This window comes from Thamnophis elegans, chromosome Z (assembly GCF_009769535.1).
Source record: "Thamnophis elegans isolate rThaEle1 chromosome Z, rThaEle1.pri, whole genome shotgun sequence".
NCBI lineage: Eukaryota > Metazoa > Chordata > Lepidosauria > Squamata > Colubridae > Thamnophis > Thamnophis elegans.
Window position 1 is genome coordinate 102,836,940 of NC_045558.1, and position 21,008 is coordinate 102,857,947.

The window sequence follows — 21,008 nt, forward strand, 5'->3', positions numbered from 1 at the left end:
AGATCTCTTTTTCTCTCATTCTTTTTGGACTTATGTGATATAAGAAGAGATGTGAATTACAAATAAGCAGAAACAGTTTACTGTATGACCAGAACAAATCTTTAAGAAAATTATTATCTAAATTATGATTCTTAAATTTAGGTCAAATGTATTTATTTTGGGCACTGTTTAGGGAAGACTTTTTTTTTTGCATTTTTAAGTAACAGTATTTGTCAGTAATTTAAAAGGAAACTTAATGGGTTGCAAAATACAGAAATATATTTGTATTTCTTTCCTAGGGATATCATGTCAATTTATAAGGAACCACCTCCTGGAATGTTTGTCGTACCTGACCCACATGATATGACCAAGGTGAGTGGTATTCAAATGGTCTGTAGTCCAACTAAAAGGTTTTTCTAACAATGAAGAAGTACTTCATAATATAATGACTTGGCTTGGGTGCCTCTAATTATTGGAAAAACTGCTATAAATAGCAAAATGAGATTAATTGATTGCAATATCACCTTAGGAAGCTTTCAGTAATGCTCATATTGTGTTTATATTGAGAAGTTAATTGAAATGAGACAAAACAAAGGGAGGGTGATATTAAAAAAGCAGTATATATATTTAGATTGCCATTCCTAATATTTTTATGTTCTCTGCATTGCTATGAAAAATATAAAGCACAGATTCTGCTTTCAGATTTGCAGTCAAAAAGAAGAAGTGGATTAGAAAATTGGTGGTAAGGAGGAGATGAAATTGCTAAAAGGTGTCTATATAAAAATAGAACTGGGCCAATTTTTCTGTTGGTATTGATCTTTAGGAAGACATGTTTAGTCTTGTAACGTTGATTTTTTTTCAGGCACAAAATATAGTATGTTTATGAAAGAAAAAGGCTGAGGCATGGAGATAACATTTTTTTTAAAACCGTGAATGTTTTAAACACTACAGAAACTTCCCTTGATTTGAGTTCCTTACAGAAAAGGAAAAAAAATTCTACGTCACTTAAGTTGTATGTTATTCATATATGTCCAAGGATCTGCCAGTGCAGTTCTACAGATGAATTATTGAGTATGTGTACCTCAATAACTGTCAACAGGACAAGTACAGAGTTCAACTGATAGTTAGGATTCAGAAAAAATAATCACAACCAGCCTGCCTTCCCTTGAGGATCTGTATACGGCATGAACCAAAAAGACGACCGCCCCCCTATCCTGGACATAATCTATTTCAACTTCTCCCCTCAGGATGCCGCTATAGAGCATTGCAACTAGACACAGAGACAGTCCCCCACCCTCCCATGCCATCACTGCTGAACACTTAATACCCACAATACTGCCTCATTTCCTATCTTTTCTTCTCATCTTTCCTATTGTCTTCTCCTTTTGGTTTTCTTATTCTTCTTACCAATTGTTGTTCGCAATTTATGATTAACAGTTATAATTTATAATATTTGCCCTATTATTGGCTGTTTATATGTACACTGTCAGCTTATCCATTGGAGACAATCCTTGTGTGTCCAATCACACTTGGCTAGTAAAGAATTCAGTTCTGTTCTAGTCTATTCTGCTATGCTATGCACTGCTCTGCAGCACATTATGGTTAGAATGCAGTACCACAGGCTAATTCTGCTGACTGCTGATTGCCAGTAGTTCGGCAGTTCAATCCTGACTAGCACAAAGTTGACCTAACCTTACATCCTTCTGAGATTGGTAAAATGAGGACCAGATTGTTGGCAGCAATACTCTGACTCTGTAAGATGCTTAGAGAGGGCTGTAAAGCACTGTGAAGTGGTATATAAGTCGAAGTGCTATTGCCTGTTCTGTCAGATTAATAGTAATAGCAATAGCAATAGCAGTAGACTTATATACCGCTTCATAGGCCTTTCAGGCCTCTCTAAGCGGTTTACAGAGAGTCAGCATATTGCCCCCAACAATCTGAGTCCTCATTTTACCCACCTCGGAAGGATGGAAGGCTGAGTCAACCCTGAGCCGGTGAGATTTGAACCGCTGACCTGCTGATCTAGCAGTAGCCTGCAGTGCTGCATTTAACCACTGCGCCACCTTGGCTCTAAGCCATGTGACAGATCAAATTTCATCAAATACTCTAAGCACTGCCATTAGAACTGCCATGAACATAACCTGTGAATTGGATTAATTTAGAATAATAAATACATAAAATAGGTAGTGGTAAATGTAAGTAAGAACCACTTGTTTATTGCTATTATGTTCTGTCTTTTACTCCAAAGTTCTTAGCCTGCCTTGATGTACTTAGCCTCCCTCCCATTTTTCCCTTCAGAAATGCCCTAGGAGGAAAATTTGACTAACAATGTTTAATGACCCTATATTTCCTAACAAGATTATGAATTAGAGTGGAAAAGTTGTTACAGTCTATTGTTTTAAGTACTGGACACTGAGTACTAGTGACAGTATTCTTGTTTTGACATGCTTGCAGTTATAACAGATGACTACTTTTTAAAAAGTGCTCCATCTCTGGGTTTCCCCCACAAATGCTGTAAGACCAAGGCAGACAGCAAGCCTCAATCTAACATTTGCTGACAGTATTATTTTTTTAGTTATCATTCACATAATTTTAGTGTATATAGAGTAAAATAATGATCAATTCACCAGTCAGTTATAATAATTGATCTTATAATTGAATAGTATGTCAATCCAAGGTTGATATACCCAGTTTTATTTTTTGGGGGGGTACTGAAATAAGCACCAGGGGTTATTTTGGGGGAATGTCTTATTTTTTATGTCTTATGTATGGGAGGCTCACTTCTTCTGCTTGCTCATGGTGGGGGAGGAGGCCATGTGGTGTGCCAGTGCTGCCGCCATGAGACACCGACTGGAACTGCTCCATGGGCCTCGCACTGGCTTATCTCAGGGCCCCTACAGCTAGGCCATTGACCCCCCCCCCCGACACTTGCCTTGCAGTGGCGGCTCCAGCAGCCCTATCCAACAGGACGCCGCATGGCCGCCAGCCCACTTCTTCTGCTTGCTCACAGCCACAACAGAGCAGGAGGCCGAGCAATGCACTGGTGCCATAACCACAAGGGAGTTGGGGTGCAGATGGGATGGTTGCGGGGGCCTGAAGAAAACCGGTATGGGGCACGTGGGACAGCTCCATCCCCTTTGCCTCACCTTCTGTCGGCCGCACCATGAGCAACAAGATGGAATGGCTGGCCAGCCGGCTGCACAGGCACTTAAATAGGACTTATTTTGGGGGGTAGGGATTATATTAGATGCATGTGTAAAAACATGCTAAGGCTTATTTTTAGGATAGGTCTTATTTTGGGGAAATAGATTATACCCCTAAGGGTCTCTTGGAAATTGAAATTCTCATTGAAACATACCCATATGAATTTGTGATATTTTATTAAGCATTTGGATTTTCTGAAGCAAATTTGGAATTTGAGTAAGTGTTTATTTTCTTTAAAAATATATTGTCCCATTTTTTATTCAGAAAGATTTCCAGCATGATTGTTAAAAACTAAAACATTTCTCTTTCATGATAAAGTCTTGTTGGGTTAACTAGTAGGGATGGAAATGGCCTTTACACATTTTAAAATCAGGCCTCAGTGGAGTTAAGGGTAGGCAACCAGTGAGGCAGTGTTCCTCAGAATGGCCCTAGTGCAGCCAGAAACCAAGGCTTTGCAATGACCATCTTATTTGATGACATTATTTCCAAGCAAAATTTAGAGCACCTGGGACAGTTGCATGGGTGTTTGAGAGAAAAGAAAATTATATAACTTGTGAAGATAGAGTGGAACCACATTAAAAGATATGTAGTAAATAAAACAGGTGAAGTAAAAATGTTTTAAAACTCCACTTAAAAAATAAAGCTGGAATAAAATTTGCCTAATTTTAGTAGGAATTCTGCAGGTGTGAGGTAGGTGCAGAATTGACAAGCATGTCTTGTGTTCGCCAACTTCTAGGAACCTACAAGAGTCACTTGACTGATCTTAAAAGTTAGATTGAAGAGGGGAGTCCTTCACGTGTTCCCAATCCACAAGGCTTTAAAGATCAAAATTATTGGTTTAATTTAATTATAGGTAGTCCTGGACTTAGGACCGCGATTGGGAATTCTGGTCACTGAACAATACAATCATAAAGTGAAATGTCATGTGACTTGGCAACTGTAATCCTAGTAATTCCTTTCGCCATCATTAAGCAAGTTTTACCATTGTTAACAAATGATCCACTCAAATCCATTTCAGGCTCGGTTCCTCCCACTTCTGAGTAAGGAAAGGAATGTCTCTACTCACTATACCCACCTATCCCCCCCCCATTTCTGCCCTTTTGGCCTCTCTGCACCCTGTTTTTCATGGTGGCAATCAACCCCAGGACTGCATGGCTTTGGAGCTGCTTGCCATGCCTTGGAAAGCCGCAGCCACCCGCAGCCCATTCTCAATTGCCCTTGTCATCCTGAATTCTGAGAGCCCTGCCCCCCTACACTTTGCCACACCCATCTTCTTGTTCCTACTGCTGGCTGGGCTGGGCTGAGCTGCAAAAAAGGAAAGGGGCCTTTGCCTTATTTTTTGCAGCATGAAGTCACCTCTAGTCTGGTCCAGCAGCCAGGGTAGCCATGTCTCAAAAATGAGAGCAAGAAGAAGGTGAAGGTCAGCTGGGGTGACGAAGTGCTTGGCGGCAGAGGGGCAAAACTATATAGACTGGGAGCTGGGCAAGAGGGGAAGTTGCAGTGCTCTTGCAGTCATCAGCACATGTGGGCTGCAAAGCACCCCAATTTTAATCATGACTATGAAGGTGCTGCTACCGCCATAACTTCTGGCGTGGGTCGTAAGTCACTTTTTAAAATGCTGCTGTAACTTCGAACAGTTGGTAAACGAATGTTTGTAACTCAAGGATTGCCTCTAAGGAAAATAGAAAAAGCTGGAGAAGCTGCTATGGAATTCTCCTGTGCATTGCAAAAAAATATGCATTGCATATACCGTTTTTCACCATTTCAACTAAATAAGTAGTAATGAAATCTGAGACTTGTACCATTTAAAGAAGTATTTGAGTTTTTTTCTTCTGACTGCTTGCAGAAAACCTTCTCTGCCTCCTCTGACTTGTGTCAACAGCTGCTGGCACTGGGCAAGTGCTGCCACTGATGCTTCCATCAGAAGTATTTGCGCAAGCCTGGGCTTTTCTCTTGCAGATTCATGCGTTGATCACAGGCCCCTTTGACACGCCTTACGAAGGGGGTTTCTTCTTGTTCCTGTTTCGCTGTCCTCCAGATTATCCTATCCATCCGCCGCGGGTCAAACTGATGACAACTGGGAATAATACAGTGAGGTTTAACCCTAACTTCTACCGAAATGGGAAGGTCTGCCTCAGTATTCTAGGGTAAGGACCCATTCAGCTCAAGCTCTTTTCCAGGGGAAACCCAGGGTGGTGCTTTGGAAGGCTTATATGCAGTTATTTTTCCTCAAGGACCACATGCGAATGTGTGTTTTTCAAAAGAATAGGGCAGAGGAAAAGCATGAGAATTACAGCACAGTGGGGCCAAATCAACCACATAACTGCAAGCCATTCCTGGTCACAAACTGTTATTTCTCATCTTTTAATAAAGAGGCAAACTTGGGGCAATTAAATTTGCATACTTTTTTTCTACAACTTTTGATCAGTTTGTGCACAGTAGTACTGTGCCAAACACAGTAGTACTCGGCACGTGTGGTGCTCCTTTTAACTTTCTAGGCATCTGGTGTTTTTTTCAATCCAGAAAAAAAAATACTGTAAAACTTCTGTATGTTTGTTGGAATGTATGTAGAAGTTTGGTATAGATGTATAGAAAGAAAGGAAGAAAGTGCACACATACAAAAAAATACATGTGTACTGTTTGAAACCACAGAGAAATTACTTCAAAATCTTGCTCCATACTCCTGTATTCCATCTGTTTGTTTCAGTTACTTGACTTTGTGTGGATCCATTGGATGCTTCAATGATATTTCTTTTCTTTTTTAAAGAAAAAAAAGATAAACTAGTTAAGTAGAGATAAAGGAATCAAAAGTGATTGCTGTTATAACTATTAAGTTTGTGACTCCTTCTATCAATACCATGTCTGTATCCATTTCAAAGAAACAAGGTATATCTGGAGAAGTTTTTTGAATGTTCCAAAGCTAACTACTGGCAGTACTCGGTTAACCACTGTAATTAGGACTGGAAACTCCCTTGCTAAGCGATATGGTTGTAAAGTATGATATCACATGACCACACTCCCAAGAGCCGTTCCATTTGCCGTTTCAGGCAAATCCCACATGATCGTTAAGCATGATGTCACATGATCCCCATTTATGACCTCCTGCTGGCTTTCATTGCCTTTACTTGTGAAAAGCTGACAGTAAAGGTTACAGATGGCAATCATGTCACTGTAGGATACTATGATATCATAATTGTTAGCTGGTTGCCAAGCTCCAGAATCATGATTGCATGACAGCCACATCTGGTCATAAGTCTCCTCATTTATCACCATTGTAACTCTGACCAGTTGCTAAATGAGGACTACTTGTAATCACTTTCTATAGAATGTTTATTAACTCACAAGCATAGGTACATTTCTAAACTTTTTATTTTGTTAACTGTTTTGTTTTGTGCAAAACTTCACATATCTTAGGAGTCCAAATCCAGTTGGAGCCCAGATCAGTCCTTGTGCCATAAAACATCTAGTGTGGAAAGCAGCATTGCTAAGACCTGTAAATTGAGCCAAAGGAATGTCAAAAATTGATGTCTCTGTCAAGAAGGAGCTCTACACATCCTACAAAACACAGATATTTGGGGCATAGCCAATTCATGGTGAATTTAGTCTTTATTTGAATTTTGGTCAAGTTCAGCATTCCAATTGGGCTTCAAGGTTTCAATTACTGTAGTATCCAGGTGGATCAAGATACAGAGCACACCTACCCCACATGGGATTGTGTATTGCTGTCCTAGAAGTACGGTTGCATTGGTTACCTGCGGCCTGTCTGGGACTGTTACCTGATCCTCCATGTTCCCCTTTAATAAATCCTATATACTGTTACTCTTCATCTAATGGTTTTGGACAGCAGGTTATTGCCAAAAATAATTCCCAGCAAGAACTAGGGGCTCTTCATATCCCACCCTGTTTAGGGACTTTCAGTACCTTTTTTATACTTAAGAGACAAATGAGATAAATAATAACAATGGCTTGGTGGCACATCTTATCAGAGACTTGATCATAACTTTAGATAGTGGAAATTCTGCCAAGGATAATTAAAGGGAAGATAGGGTCTCTAATAGACTATGCTTATAGATGGTATAATGATTCATAACCCTAAATAAGTAATCCTTGTTTACTTATATGCTGACCATTGGGTATTTTCTATAATGCCCTAGCCAGCTTTTGTACTATTGTATATAAAAACAAAACCATTCTAGCCTAACAATTATTAAAATATTGAATTCTATGTCTGCTCAGAACATTAGCATATATTATGCTACCTTTTGTGAGATTGCATATCCAGGCTAATCTCTACAGTGAATTGATAACCAGCAATCCTAGATTTGATAGGTTCACATCCTAGGATTTTGAAGGAGCTGGTAGATGTAACTTTGGAGCTGAAGAATACAGTATAATCTTTCAAAGTTTATGTAGAATAGGGGAAATATGAGAAAATGGCAGATACATTTCCAATTTTTTTGGATCCAGGAAATTATAGGCCAATCAGCTTGACATCAATACCTGGAAAAATCCTGCAAAAGATAATCAGGCAGAGCATTTATAAACACCTAGAAACAAACAACGTGATTAGTCAAAACCAGCATGCAGTAACTAAATTAGTGAATCAGCAATGTGCATAGCACACTTGGACTTCAGGAAAGCATTTAACAAACTAGACCACAAATAGGGGATAGACAGTATCACCATCAGTTGGATTTGCAATTGGTTGGTTAACCACACTCAGTAGGTACCGTATTTTTTGGAGTACAAGACCCATATTTTTCCCTCAAAAAAGAAGTTGAAAATCTGGGTGCATCTTATACACAGAATACAGCATTTTTTGCCTCCCGAAACCCTTCACCAAAATGGCTGTGCTCTAGGAAGCTTTTGAGAGCTCCTGGGGGCTGGGGAAGGCAGAAATGAGCAAAAAACAGCCCATTGTTTGCTCAATTTTGCCCCCCCCCCAGCCCCCAGGAGCACTCTATAAGCTTCCTAAAAGCTATCCATGCCCTCCCTTTTTTTCTTTACAAAAAAACGGACCATTTGTTGCTCATTTTTGGGCCCCCATCCCCCCAGGAGCACTCCGCAAGCCTCCTAAAGGCTATTCATGCCTTTTTGTGGGGAAAAAACAGGCCAGTTTTCACAAAAAAACTTTTTTAAAAAAAATGTCTCTTCAAAACCTTGGTGCATCTTATACTCCGAAAAATAACAGTAATCTTCATGGAACCACATTTACATGGAGGAAAGCATGCAGTGAGGTGCTTCAAGTTTCAGGGTCCAGGACTCTTAAACATCTTCATAAATGATCTAGATGAGGGGATGGAGGAGGAACCTATTTAAGGCAACACCAAGCTGGGGGCAATAGCCAATATTTTGAAAGATAAGCTCAAGATATTTACTGATTTGATCGGATCTTTACTGACTTGAACATTGGATCTATTCCAAGAAGATGCAATTCTGTGATGACAAAAGTAAGGGCCTGGCTTGAGAGGGAGGGAAGGAGGTGTCCTAGTAGATCAATATTTAAGTAGGAGTCAGCAATGTGTTTCAGCTGCTGAAAAGTCAGTGGAGTCCTAGGCTGCATCAACAGCACCAAGATAATGAAAAGTGATAACACCACTTTTCACTGAGCTTGTAAGACTACACTTGTGAATGAAGGCAAATATACATGTCCCAGGATAATGTTGCAGGATCTGATCTGAGTATTCCAAACTTCCAGGCCCCTGCTGGAGCCCATCCACAGGGAACTTGTCTCTGTCGGAATGTGTTCATGTTCCCTGTGGATGGGCTACAGCATAAATGCAAAAGCTCAGAAGACTAAACCTCTGGTTTTGGACCGACCCAGATTGGATCCTGTAGACCACACTTGGAATGTGCATCTAGTACTTGTCCGTACATTACAAAAAAGATGTTGAGACCCTGGAAAGTTTGCACAGAAGAGCAACAACAATAAAGCATCTCGAAGCTAAATCATATGACAAAAGTTTGAGGGAGCGAGGTATAATAGCTCCCTCAACTTCAAGAAAAGGGGGTTGGTTTATTCTCTAGGGCACCAGAGACAAAACAATAAATCATGGGTAGAACTCTTAAAGAGAGTGCCAACCTAGAAGGAGAAATTTTCTGACACAGAGAGCAATTAATCAGTGGAATAGCTTGCCCCCTGGTGGTGTTAGTGCTCCATGACTGGAGGTTTTCAAGAATAGACTGGTTAACCATTTGACTGGGCTGGTATAAGAGTCCTGCCTTGAGTAGGTCCCTTAGGACCATCTCAGGTCCTTCCAGCCCTAAGACACTATGAATATGGCCTTAAGCCTAATTACAGAAGACTTTAGCAATTAGTTCAGATCTGTGATAATGTATCCTTTCCAAACAGCTCAGAAAAGTCAGAGAAGAAGAGTCACACAACACATTAAGGTCTAATCTTACCTGTTGCTGACTTTGGACAACTTACTTATAGCCAATAATCTTCCCTATCTATCTTTTCTTTCTCTCTATTTTTTTATTTTTTTATTTATGTCTGTACTGTAAGCCGCCCGGAGTCCTACGGGATTGGGCGGCATATAAATGTTATTAAACTTGCAAACTTGCAAACTACAGAAAGTATTTTCTGATTACGACTGTATTACCATATTTTTCGGAGTATAATTTTCCCTCAAAAAAGAGGCTGAAAATCTGGGTGCGTCTCATACACTGAATACAGCATTGTTTTGCCTCCTGAAACCTGCCCTTTCATCAAAAGGGTGTGCATACTTGTAGGGGGCTTTCAGGGAGCTCCTGGGGGGTTGGGGAGGGCAGAAATGAGCAAAATATGGGCTGTTTTTTGCTCTATTTTGCCCCCTCCAGTCCCCAGGAGGACTCTATAAGCTTCCTAATGCCCTTTTTTGACAAAAAAACGGGCTCATTTTTTTCTCGTTTTTGGCCCCCATGAACATTCTGCAAACCTCCAAAGGGCTATTCATGCCCTTAAAAAAATGGGCCCATTTTCACGAAAAACGGGCCATTTTGGGGAAGTTTGCAGAGTGCAAAAAACTTTTTTTTTAATTTGCCTCTTCAAAACCTTGGTGCGTCTTATATTCCGGTGTGTCTTATACTCTGAAAAATACAGTACCTCATGTTACTACATTGATTATTGCCTATAAGTAAGTTGTCAACAGATGTAAGGCTAGGCATTATTGCTGGACAACATATATTGATCTTTATTGGTGTTTTTCTTATTCATACTACTAGACATTTCAGGAATATAATATTTTCTTCTTTGTTTCAAAGTGTTGACAATCTTCAGTTTGACTTACCATTTTGTGGACCTAGATACAGTGCTTTCAATTCAAGCAGAAAAGGGGACTTGAGCCTTTTGTAGCATTCACATGGCATTCATCTAGAGTTCTTTATAGTGAAGTGACATCTTTTCCTTGCATATATTAGGTATCTTTTGCAGTGGCCACATGATCCCAATAAAAATTTAAGCACAACTGCTTAAAGACTTGTGGACAGATATTACCTATGTGCCCCTGAAAGCTTTGAAGTATTTTTTTGCTTCTGAATCCTGGGAGCTATTTCCCCCTACAACATGTCTTTTTTATTTAGCTGGGTTCATAAATGTGATAAGCTACATCAAAATACCTATGCGTCCTTAAGAAATTATTTTGTGTTTGCATCTGTGGAAATAAGCTTTTTTTTTTTTTTTTTTGCTATCTCACAGCACATGGACTGGTCCAGCTTGGAGTCCTGCACAGAGCATTTCTTCAGTACTTATATCTATACAGTCTTTAATGACTGAGAATCCCTATCACAATGAACCTGGCTTTGAACAGGTAAGGAACCCGGATTTGGGATTATATGGCTAATGGGACATTTTTTCATTTGATACTTGAAAAGATTGGTGTAACATATGAATTTAAAGAGGCTAGACTAGAGAAAGCATGCAGAGCATGGTTTCTCGATTCCCTCATTTAGATTGGAGTTAGCAATGAGTGACCTTTTTTTCAGCTTCAAAATCTTTCATATAGAGGTAAGCCCCAAATTAAGACTGTTCCCTTAGTGAACATTCACAGTAATGCATTAAACTCCCACTAGTATTTATGAACAAGTCTTGAAACTATGTTGCAGCACCACAGCGGTTGTTTACCCGTACAAATGACCAGACAGACTATGCAACATTCACCCTGCTATTTCCCCCCCACACCCCATCCCCAGTTCCAGGTTTTCACAGGCACTGGATTCTACCCGTGAAGATCTAGAGAGCCTTCGCTTTCTTGGCCTGTTTCGGTGCTTCAGGCCTTCAGTAAGTATGCAGAGCATAGAGGCTTAAAGTCTGCAAGATCACGCAAGATCAGTGGTACGAGATCTCATGCTACTGATCTCTTGTGCTCTCACGGTACTTTAGGCCTCTGTTCTCTGCAAATAGAGGTTTTGGATGAAATCTGCAGCAAAAGGCTTTGCAAATGGAGGGAAGGCCTGAAACACAAAGTCTTTTGCCATCTTTGCAAAAAGCCTTTGTTGCCAAGAATGGAGGCCAGGAGGGACATGTGTGTCACTCCAGAGCTCTGTTTTTGCCAGGGAAGGCCTTTCCTCAAGCCCTCTGCTGAAGAGAACGAAACTCCTGGAGGGAGCACATGTTGCTCCAGAGCTCCGTTCTGTTAGGCAGAGGCCTTGAGGAAAGGGTTTTCCTGGAGAAAATAAAACTGGAGCGATGTATGCTCCCTCCGGGGGCTCCCTTGTCTTCGGCAAAGGCCTCTCAAGCCCTACTGGGGCATAAACACTTTTTGGCCAGAGACTGAAAGCTTCTGGGGTCCATGATCTCTTGCAACTTCAGGCACACATGCACTTTTTCAGAGAATAGGTGCCTGAAATCTCTCAAGATTTCAGTGCACGAAAAGTTTTTGTATGTCAGCGGGAGGCTTTAAAGCTTTGGAGGAGAGTCACTGGGACTGCCCGCCGCTCCAGAAGTGGCAGGCGGCCTTGGTGAATCAGAAAAGCCAATCAGGGTGCTTGTCCTGCTCTCCCTCTGCTCTTGCCGCTCACAGGCAAAGAAATGGGCTGGAGAGGAAACAGATCTTCACAAGGTAAGTGAAGGAGGTGGGAGTGGGGAGCAATTGCGGGAACCCCAGGGGAGGGATAATGAGTTATCTCAGTGGGTTCGAGTGCTTGGGTGGTCTGAAGCAGGTGACCTGTTCCATCAGTACCCCACCCTGAAATTTCTAATGTGCACTTAACGAGCCATACATTCGGTTAGAGAATGGATGGGCGAAAGGGGGGAGTGATCGCATTCAAGTTATGCAATTCACTCCTACGAATCCTCGGGTTACGAATAGAATGCGCAGGTTCCATTACATTCACAACTTGGGAACTACCTGAAATATAATTTCCTATAATAGTATTAAACTTCTCAAATCCTTCGGCCACCTAATGAGAAAAGAAGACTCATTGGAAAAGACCCTGATGTCGGTAAAGGCTGAAGGCAAAAGGAAAAGGGGACAGCAGAGGATGAGATAGTTAAGTAGGGTCATCAATGCAATAAACGTGAATTTGGGCAAACTCTGGGAGACAGTGGAGGGCAGGTAGGCCTGGCGTGCTATGGCCCATGGGGCTGCAAAGAGTCAGACACGACTTAGTGACTAATAACAAATAAAAGATTATATACTACTTTATAATGATTGTAAATATATTAATATATATATATTAAATTAAGTGTTTATCCAGAAAATCTGTGAATTTAATGCCAAGTAACACAGTCCCTTTCTTGGATAGGTGCAAACCATCTCTGTACAAAAGAGATGGTTTGCACCCATCCAAGAAAGGGACCAAGTTACTTGATATTAAATTCACAGATTTTCTGGATAAACATTTAAACTGAACAGCGGGGACAGAGAATTAATTGATACAGAACATTTCTGTCCCCAGCAATCTAAAACTCCTAGGGTTATCAGTGCATGTAACATAGATGTTTGTGCAGGTAAGATTATCACTCTTGCTATCAAGCAAAACCAAGCATTTAATAGTGCAATACCATATGCACGAATCATACAAGTGACAAGAAAATAGGGGCAGTCAGGCATAACACAGGTTATGTAGACAGTAAATACAAGATCAATCAAAATGGATTCAAATGTCTATACACCAATGCACAGAGTATGAGGAATAAACAGGGTGAATTAGAAATTCAGGTAAATGAGGTCAGATACGATATTGTTGCCATTATGGAAACTTGGTGGGATGAAACCCACAAATGGAACATACAGCTAGAAGTATTTAAATTATTTAAAAGAAATAGACCAAATAAAAGAGGAGGTGGAGTTGCACTATATATAAGAAATAACTATATCTCTACAGAAATAGAGCACAACAATGATGAGAACTATCTTGAATGCATTTGGGTCAATATTAAAGGTTGTGGGGGGGAATGACATTGCCATAGGTCTAGCACAATACCAATGAAGAAGAAAAATAACAGCTCCCAAAAGAAACCAGCATGGCTGCATAAAGAACTCTCTGACAAATTGAAAGACAAAAAAGATAAGTATAAAAAGTGGAAAGGGGGAGACATAACTAAGGCAGAATATCAGCAAATAGCCCGAGTCTACAAAGATGAAGTGAAGAAAGTTAAGGCTTACAACGAAGAAAGGAATAAATTGGGAACTCATCAAATTTGCAGATGACACCAAGCTGGCAGGAATAGCCAACACTCCAGAGACAGGCTTAAGATACAGAAGGATCTTGACAAACTTGAACATTGGGCACTATCTAATAAAATAAAATTCAATGGTGAAAAGAGTACGTTTCTATATTGGTGGTGGGGTATATTGTAATAATTCTTATTCCGTTTGTATGTCATAAGTGGAGAGATTCTCAGTTGTTGATGTTTTGTAGGAAAGGCATCCAGGAGACAGTAAAAATTACAATGAGTGCATTCGACATGAAACTATCCGCATCGCTGTATGTGACATGCTGGAAGGGAAATGCCCTTGTCCAGAACCTTTACGGTATGTTTGGAGAGACATCATGATTTAACTAGCAGGTTCACTTTCTATACTCCATTGAAAACATCAGAAAATATATTTCTGAATGAGGCTTTGCCCATTTCTGGGAAAATTGGCAATATAATCTTCACCATTTGAGTATTCAGTCTCCACTGCTTTTATAGCCACATAGTTAATATCCTGGCAGATTCTGCATGCTACTCTAGAAAAACTTTGCAGTTTTATAATATGGCTTCTCAAGGTTTGTACCTTCCACTTATGTTGAATGTTGGCTGATGGCTGTTGTAGTTCAATATATTTAGTGTATATCAGATTGAGGAAACTTGGTTTAGGTAAATAATGAGATTGCAGTGTTTAGATATGGTAGTTCTTTTCTTTTTTTGGTCAAGATAGGAAAAAGCATTAGATGTAGGCAAAATAATTTGGCAGGGACCAAAGAAATCCCATCACATAACATCTGACTGGTGTTTCCCCCCTTTTTCATGAGTTTAAAAGTTCAGAAGGTCCATGTTCAGATTTCTTCTTCACAATCTTAGGCCTTTATTAAAGCTGTTCACTCCCTCTTCCACACCCCAATCATTTAATAGAAATGTACTAATATCATCAAATTCAATTTTGGTTTCTTAATGGCTGCACTTTATCATCTTCATTGTGTTTCCATCCCAAAAAATTTAGAACAATTTATAAAATGTTTGAATTATTTATATATTAAGGAATTTATATATGAAATACATTTGTGATCTTTTCTTTGATGAAAGCATTGCCAATATATCAGTGTTTTCCAACTAGTGTTCTCCAGATGTATTTACAATAGCCATGCTCAATTCTGAGTGTTGCAATCTATCTGGAGCTCACTGGTTCCAGAAATGTTGGTGCAAATTTTCTGAAACTCACCTGAAAGTGAGTTAATTGATGCAACTAATTCAATTAATGGGAAAAAGCAAAGTGCTCCTCTGACTAGCATGTAGTTGCACACTTGCTTTGGATGATAAAATGAGATTCTCAGAATTTTGCCTTTTTATTTATACAAACACAGCTATAAATACTGAGGTGATTTTTTTTTTGGAAAGAAATGATCTTATTGTTTTTACTCAAGAAGAAAATAGTGTGCTACATATAGATATTTAGCCACATGTAATAAACATAAATGAAAAGCTAGTCTGCTCTTGCACCTCAAGATTTAGGAATATTATGCATAATGGGAACACCCTTTGTGAACAAGCTGTTGTTTTCTGTCTGGGTTTAAAAAAAAAGAGTTTTAAAACTGGGCATTAACTCTTTGATGGGAATAAAATGGCTTTATTGCTGGTGGGTCTCATACTTTATTGTTTCTTTTCTACTAGTGGAGTTATGGAGAAATCCTTCATGGAATATTATGATTTTTATGAGGGGGTATGCAAAGAGAGGCTTCACCTCCAAGGACAGTCCATACAGGTAAGGATGAGATGATGTGTACATGTTGACTGGCAAGGAAGATTTGTAAAAACATTAACAATAATCAGGGATTGACTTCTCATCTTCTGATCTGAGAAAATAACTTTGTCATTCAGCAGGACCTTTTTCTGAATAGGAATATGAAAATCTGAATTGGAATCCTCATATTATTCAAAGATTTTAGAGCAGCGGGTGTTAATATATTATAAGGAAGCAGGAAATGATTATGAATAATGGGAGGCAATTTGAATCAGTCTTGGCTTGTTGGACAAGGGGAATCTTCATTCTTTTTTTTTCATATACTCATGAAAAATAAATCCTACCATTTTACCCACCAAATGTATTAAAGGATAAAAATAAAATGCAGGTAGTCTTTGACTTATAACAAGTCATTTAGTGGCCATTTAAAATTACAACAGTGTCAGGTTCAGTTCAGCGTTGACAACAGTGATGGAAAAAAGTGACTTATGACTATTGCAGCAGTAACCAAAACTCAGATGCTTGGCAACTGGCATGTGTTTATGAGAGTTGCAATATCCCAGGATTATGTGATAACCTTTTATGATTTTCTCACCAGCAATGTCAGTGGGGAAGCCATATTGATTTAACAAGCATGTTACTAACTTTGCAACAATTCATTTAACAACTGTTGCAAGAAAAGTTGCAAATTGGGGCTCAGTTGTGGCCACCTGCATTAACAGAAAATAAATCTCTATAACTTAGTTTCCTCCCATGCATAAGTAACAAATAAAAATATTTACCAAATGTAACTTCATAACTTTCATTGTCTGAATAAAAATGCCTTTGCTGGTCTAGATTAGCACAGTGTATGAGAAGCAAGAGCAGCCTCCAAGAACACAATATATTTGTCTCAAATTTTATCCCAATACTGTGAAGGCTTAGATTTGTATAGAGCTTCACAGTGCTTTACAGCCCTCTCTAAAGTGGTTTACAGAGTCAGCTTATTTCCCCCAACAATCTGTGACCTCCTTTTACCCACCTCGGAAGGGTGGAAGGCTGAGTCAACCTTGAGCGTGGTGAGATTTGAACTGCCAAATTGCAGTCAATGGGCAGTCAGCAATGTGGATTTACGGGCGACTGGGTTGACAAAATCAGAAATCAGGAGGTGATAAGCCATGTGGGAAAGCCAAGGAAAATAATTAAAACCATAAAAAAGTGAAAGTTAGAATATATTGGCCATGTGATGCGACACCAAGAAAAATACAGCATACTTCACTTAATCCTCCAAGGAAAGATTGAAGGCAAACGAGGTCCGGGCAGAAGAACATCATGGCTTCAAAATCTAAGGATCTGGTTTGAACAAAACTCATCAGCAATTTTTCATGTGGTTGTTGATAGCAATAGCAATAGCAGTAGACTTATATACCGCTTCATAGGCCTTTCAGGCCTCTCTAAGCGGTTTACAGAGAGTCAGCATATTGCCCCCAACAATCTGGGTCCTCATTTTACCCACCTCGGAAGGATGGAAGGCTGAGTCAACCCTGTTGATAAAAATAGGATCGCCAATATGATCGCCAACATCCAATGACGGATATGGCATAAGAAGCAGCAGAAGAAGGCAGTCAGCATAAGCAGCCTGCAGTACTGCACTCTAACCACTGCACCACCATAGCTCAAAACAATTATCATAACTTCACAAATTTGTAATTACTCTACAAAATCTGCAGTGCAATTGTGTTTGTGTACTGCCTGCAGGTGGAAAAGTAAAAGGGACTAAATAAGTGTTTGCTTTATCAAAACTTTTAACATCTGCCACAAATTTAGGATATAAAAGCTGAGATTTGCAATCAGCAAACTTTTTTTAAAAAGTTTTTTATTTTTTCATTTTCATACAAATAATCACATGTATACCGTTACATAACCAACACTATTTTGTATTATTCAATATTATGTCAATTCGTCTTACCATCAGACCCCAAAAACTACCATTGGCTCTTCTGCTCTCCATACATCATATTTATAACCTATCCATCACTTCCTTCTCCCTCTCCTCCTCCCTATCTCCTTTCTTCCCCCTGTCATCTTCCTCTTCTCCCTTTCCTCTCTCCTTCTCCTCTCTCCTCTTTGCACTCCTTCTTTCTCTCCTCCTCCCCCCCTCTCCTAATTCTCTCTTCTTCCCCTTGCCTCTTTCCTCTCTTCCACACTCTTCATCTCATTTGCATGGTGTATTTCAGCATCTGAGCCAGCTCCATTTAATATTGATGGTGTTAGTAATTTCATTTTAATAATCATATTTCATATTAATAATTTTAACATATATCCTCCTTTTAAAAAAAAGTATAATGTATAGCAATTATATTTTTAAACCCACCCCCAACCTATTTTTTGGCCGAAGTGTGGACCTGGTTATAATTTCTAGCTATTTCCATCATAATATTGTATAGTTATACATCATTACATATTCCAAATTTTTAGTTCTCTCTCTATAATCTCAATAATTTTCCATTATAAGTATATTTCAAGTTCCTCCTCCATTTTTCCATATCTTTACTTAGCTTATATTTAATTATTTTTTAATTACAATCCTTGCTGTTCAAAGCTTATTACAATTCCATTGATCTACTATATAAAATAACAAGCAATATGCACCTTACCTATATTCTCTTCTTAAAAGTTCTATATGTAACTATATTTCATATATTTTAGCTTATATTTGATTATCTTTTCATTATCATAATCAATTAGCAACTCAGTTTAACTATCATGTAAAAGAGTAAATCACATAACTCTACTTTATATTCTCCATATAGTAATTTCTAAATATCCAATTAGCTAGTCATTCATATTAATATATGTGCTTCTGTATATATATGTGCTTCCCTTCTTCCTCTCTCTTGCCAATCTTCTTTTTTTCCCCTTATCCTTTCCATTTCTTCATAGTGAGCCTTTTATCCCAAACTCTAAGCTGCTTTTTCTTTCTACTGGGTATATATTCTTCCTTCTCAAACTTTTCCATCACCCACTGCAGCATCTTTCGATGTACCCTCTAGCTCCCTGTCTTCTCTTCCTATTTTCTCTTATCAGTCCTTTCTTTCTTCTCTATTCCTGTCTGGCCATTTCCTTTCCTTTCTTCTGTAATTCCTTCCCTTTTCTTTGTTGAGACATATCCCCCCCCCGCTTCAATTTTCCCTGCGCCACTGTCAAACTCAGTGAAATCTTTCGTCTGCTTTTTATTTTCTATTGCTTCTGTAATTTCACTACCTTCCCCTTCTTACAATACAATACAATAGCAGAGTTGGAAGGGATCTTGGAAGTCTTCTAGTCCAACCCCCTGCCTAGGCAGGAAACCCTATATCATTCCAGACAAATGGTTATCCAGCATCTTCTTAAAGACTTCCAGTGTTGGGGCATTCACAACTTCTGGAGACAAGCTGTTGTACTGATTAATTGTTCTAACTGTCAGGCAATTTCTCCTTAGTTCTAAGTTGCTTCTCTCCTTGATTACTTTCCACCCATTGCTTCTTGTTGTACCCTCAGGTGCCTTGGAAAATAGTTTGACTTCCTCTTCTTTGTGGCAACCCCTGAGATATTGGAACACTGCTATCATGTCTCCCCTAGTCTTTCTTTTCATTCTTTGTCCTTTGCTTCTTGTTTCGTCTTAATTTCTAACTTGAAAGTTCTATTTAATTTTAATTTTAATGACTCATGCATATTTTTAATAATGACATATATTTCTTCAAATTCCCAACTTTTCATAATGTCCAGTTCAAAAATTACAGTTAATTATAATTTAAGTTCCACAGTTTCTTCTTATTTCCCAATTCTGATCCAGCTCCAATATTCCAGTTCAGCTGAAGTGGAGAGAAAGAGAAGGGGGGACATTCTTCTTTTCCTCTGCAGCCAAAATTCGAACCCTCCTTAAACGCTTCACTTTCTTTGTTCTTCCTTCCGGTAAATGCTCCGTATTCTTTCAACTCGATGATTTTCAGCAATACAACTTGATATTTTTAAATCGAGGAAAGACAAAATTATGAACAAAAAAAATAATGCTTTTTCTTGATTTTTCTTCTTATCTTCCACCTCTCATTGATTAGGCTTGTTTAGAATATGTAAATTAGAACAAGCTCGAACAAAGCAAGTCTCCTTGGTGTTGGTATTTTTAGCTTCTGTTCCCACCTCCTTCTCCCGTGAATTTCCCAATTGTCAATCTCTTTTAAAGACACAATCTTTTCAGATCCATATTCAAAGTTTGTACTTCAATGGGTTAGTCAATTCTTATTTCTGTCTCCAAGTTGTTTAAAGCAAGCAGTTATCTTTGGGCTTAATGGTTTAAACCACAATTATTTTCCTTTTTTTTTCGTTCTGCCAAAGTCCCAATCTGTCTGTTAATGTTATTTTCTACTCACAAGATTCTTTGTAGCAGCCATTTTACAATGCCGCCTCCCCCGACCCCGATTCAGAGAGCTAATCTCTGACCTACAAGGAACCTGTTATGTTCCTCTGGATCTTATGAGATGCAGCTCCTCCTTCACTTTTCCTTCAGGAAAGTTCTGGTCCAAAGAGCCTCAGCATCGGTTTGTCAGCCAGAATTTACGTGAGGCTCTTCAGAGCCCATGGTTTTTCTGTCTATCTCGCTGAGGTATTTCTGGTCTCTCTCAATCAGCAAACTTGCTTGATTATCATATTTCTGGATTATGCTGCTTTAGTTTGAATGCTTCCCTAAACACATGGAATGTTAAGATAGTAGGCAGAATTTACAAAAGTTACCTGTTCTACAAACAGAAATTACAAGAGAATTTTATGTGGGAGACCAAATTCCTTCTTGTGGGTCCTAGGGCTGAGCTGCTAAATGATAGTGGTATGATTGTTGAAAATTAGTGGTTCCTTTCCAGCAGTTTTGAAGAATAAACTCAGAGGTGTAGCATTTGCCTGAAAATTGCTTTACCTCTTTTTCCAAAAAAGTAACAACTCTGCTCCCTACAAAAAGATCAGGAAAAAACCCTAAGGATCGTGGCCACATATATGTGACATGACTGTGCCTATTTTGGACCATTGCTTTTGCTCTTTCCACTGTATATAAAATATGAATCTGTGCTCACCATTGCTTGACCCCAATATAAAAGGTGGCGCAGTGGTTAGGGTGCAGTACTGCAGGCCACTTCAGCTGACTGTTATCTGCAGTTCAGCGGTTCTAATCTCACCGGCTCAAGAGTTGACTCAGCCTTCCATCCTTCCGAGGTGGGTGAAATGAGGACCCAGACTGTGGGGGCGATATGCTATTGCTATTGCATTTTCTGGTGTTAATAAGAAATTTGTTTAGGGATGCCATTTTCTTCACAAAACAGCTATCACAAGCTTTACGTTATTTTTGTACTGATCATATTTTCTCAATGCAACATCCTAAATGTAGACTATTGTTTTGATACTGATATTTGTAAATATTTTTGATACTGACAAGATCTTTAGTAGTTTTAG

General features: G+C 39.1%; 1 protein-coding gene across 1 annotated transcript in view; it reads left to right on the top strand.

Moving 5' to 3' along the window:
* The window catches only part of UBE2Z (ubiquitin conjugating enzyme E2 Z), a 28,775-nt gene that overhangs the window by 2,295 nt on the left and 5,472 nt on the right, over window positions 1–21,008 (top strand). Inside the window, exons 2-6 of the mRNA XM_032235052.1 lie at window positions 279–351; window positions 5,143–5,330; window positions 10,862–10,973; window positions 14,029–14,141; window positions 15,482–15,572. Of these exons, the coding sequence (XP_032090943.1) occupies window positions 279–351; window positions 5,143–5,330; window positions 10,862–10,973; window positions 14,029–14,141; window positions 15,482–15,572 (577 nt within the window). The remainder of the gene's footprint in view (window positions 1–278; window positions 352–5,142; window positions 5,331–10,861; window positions 10,974–14,028; window positions 14,142–15,481; window positions 15,573–21,008) is intronic.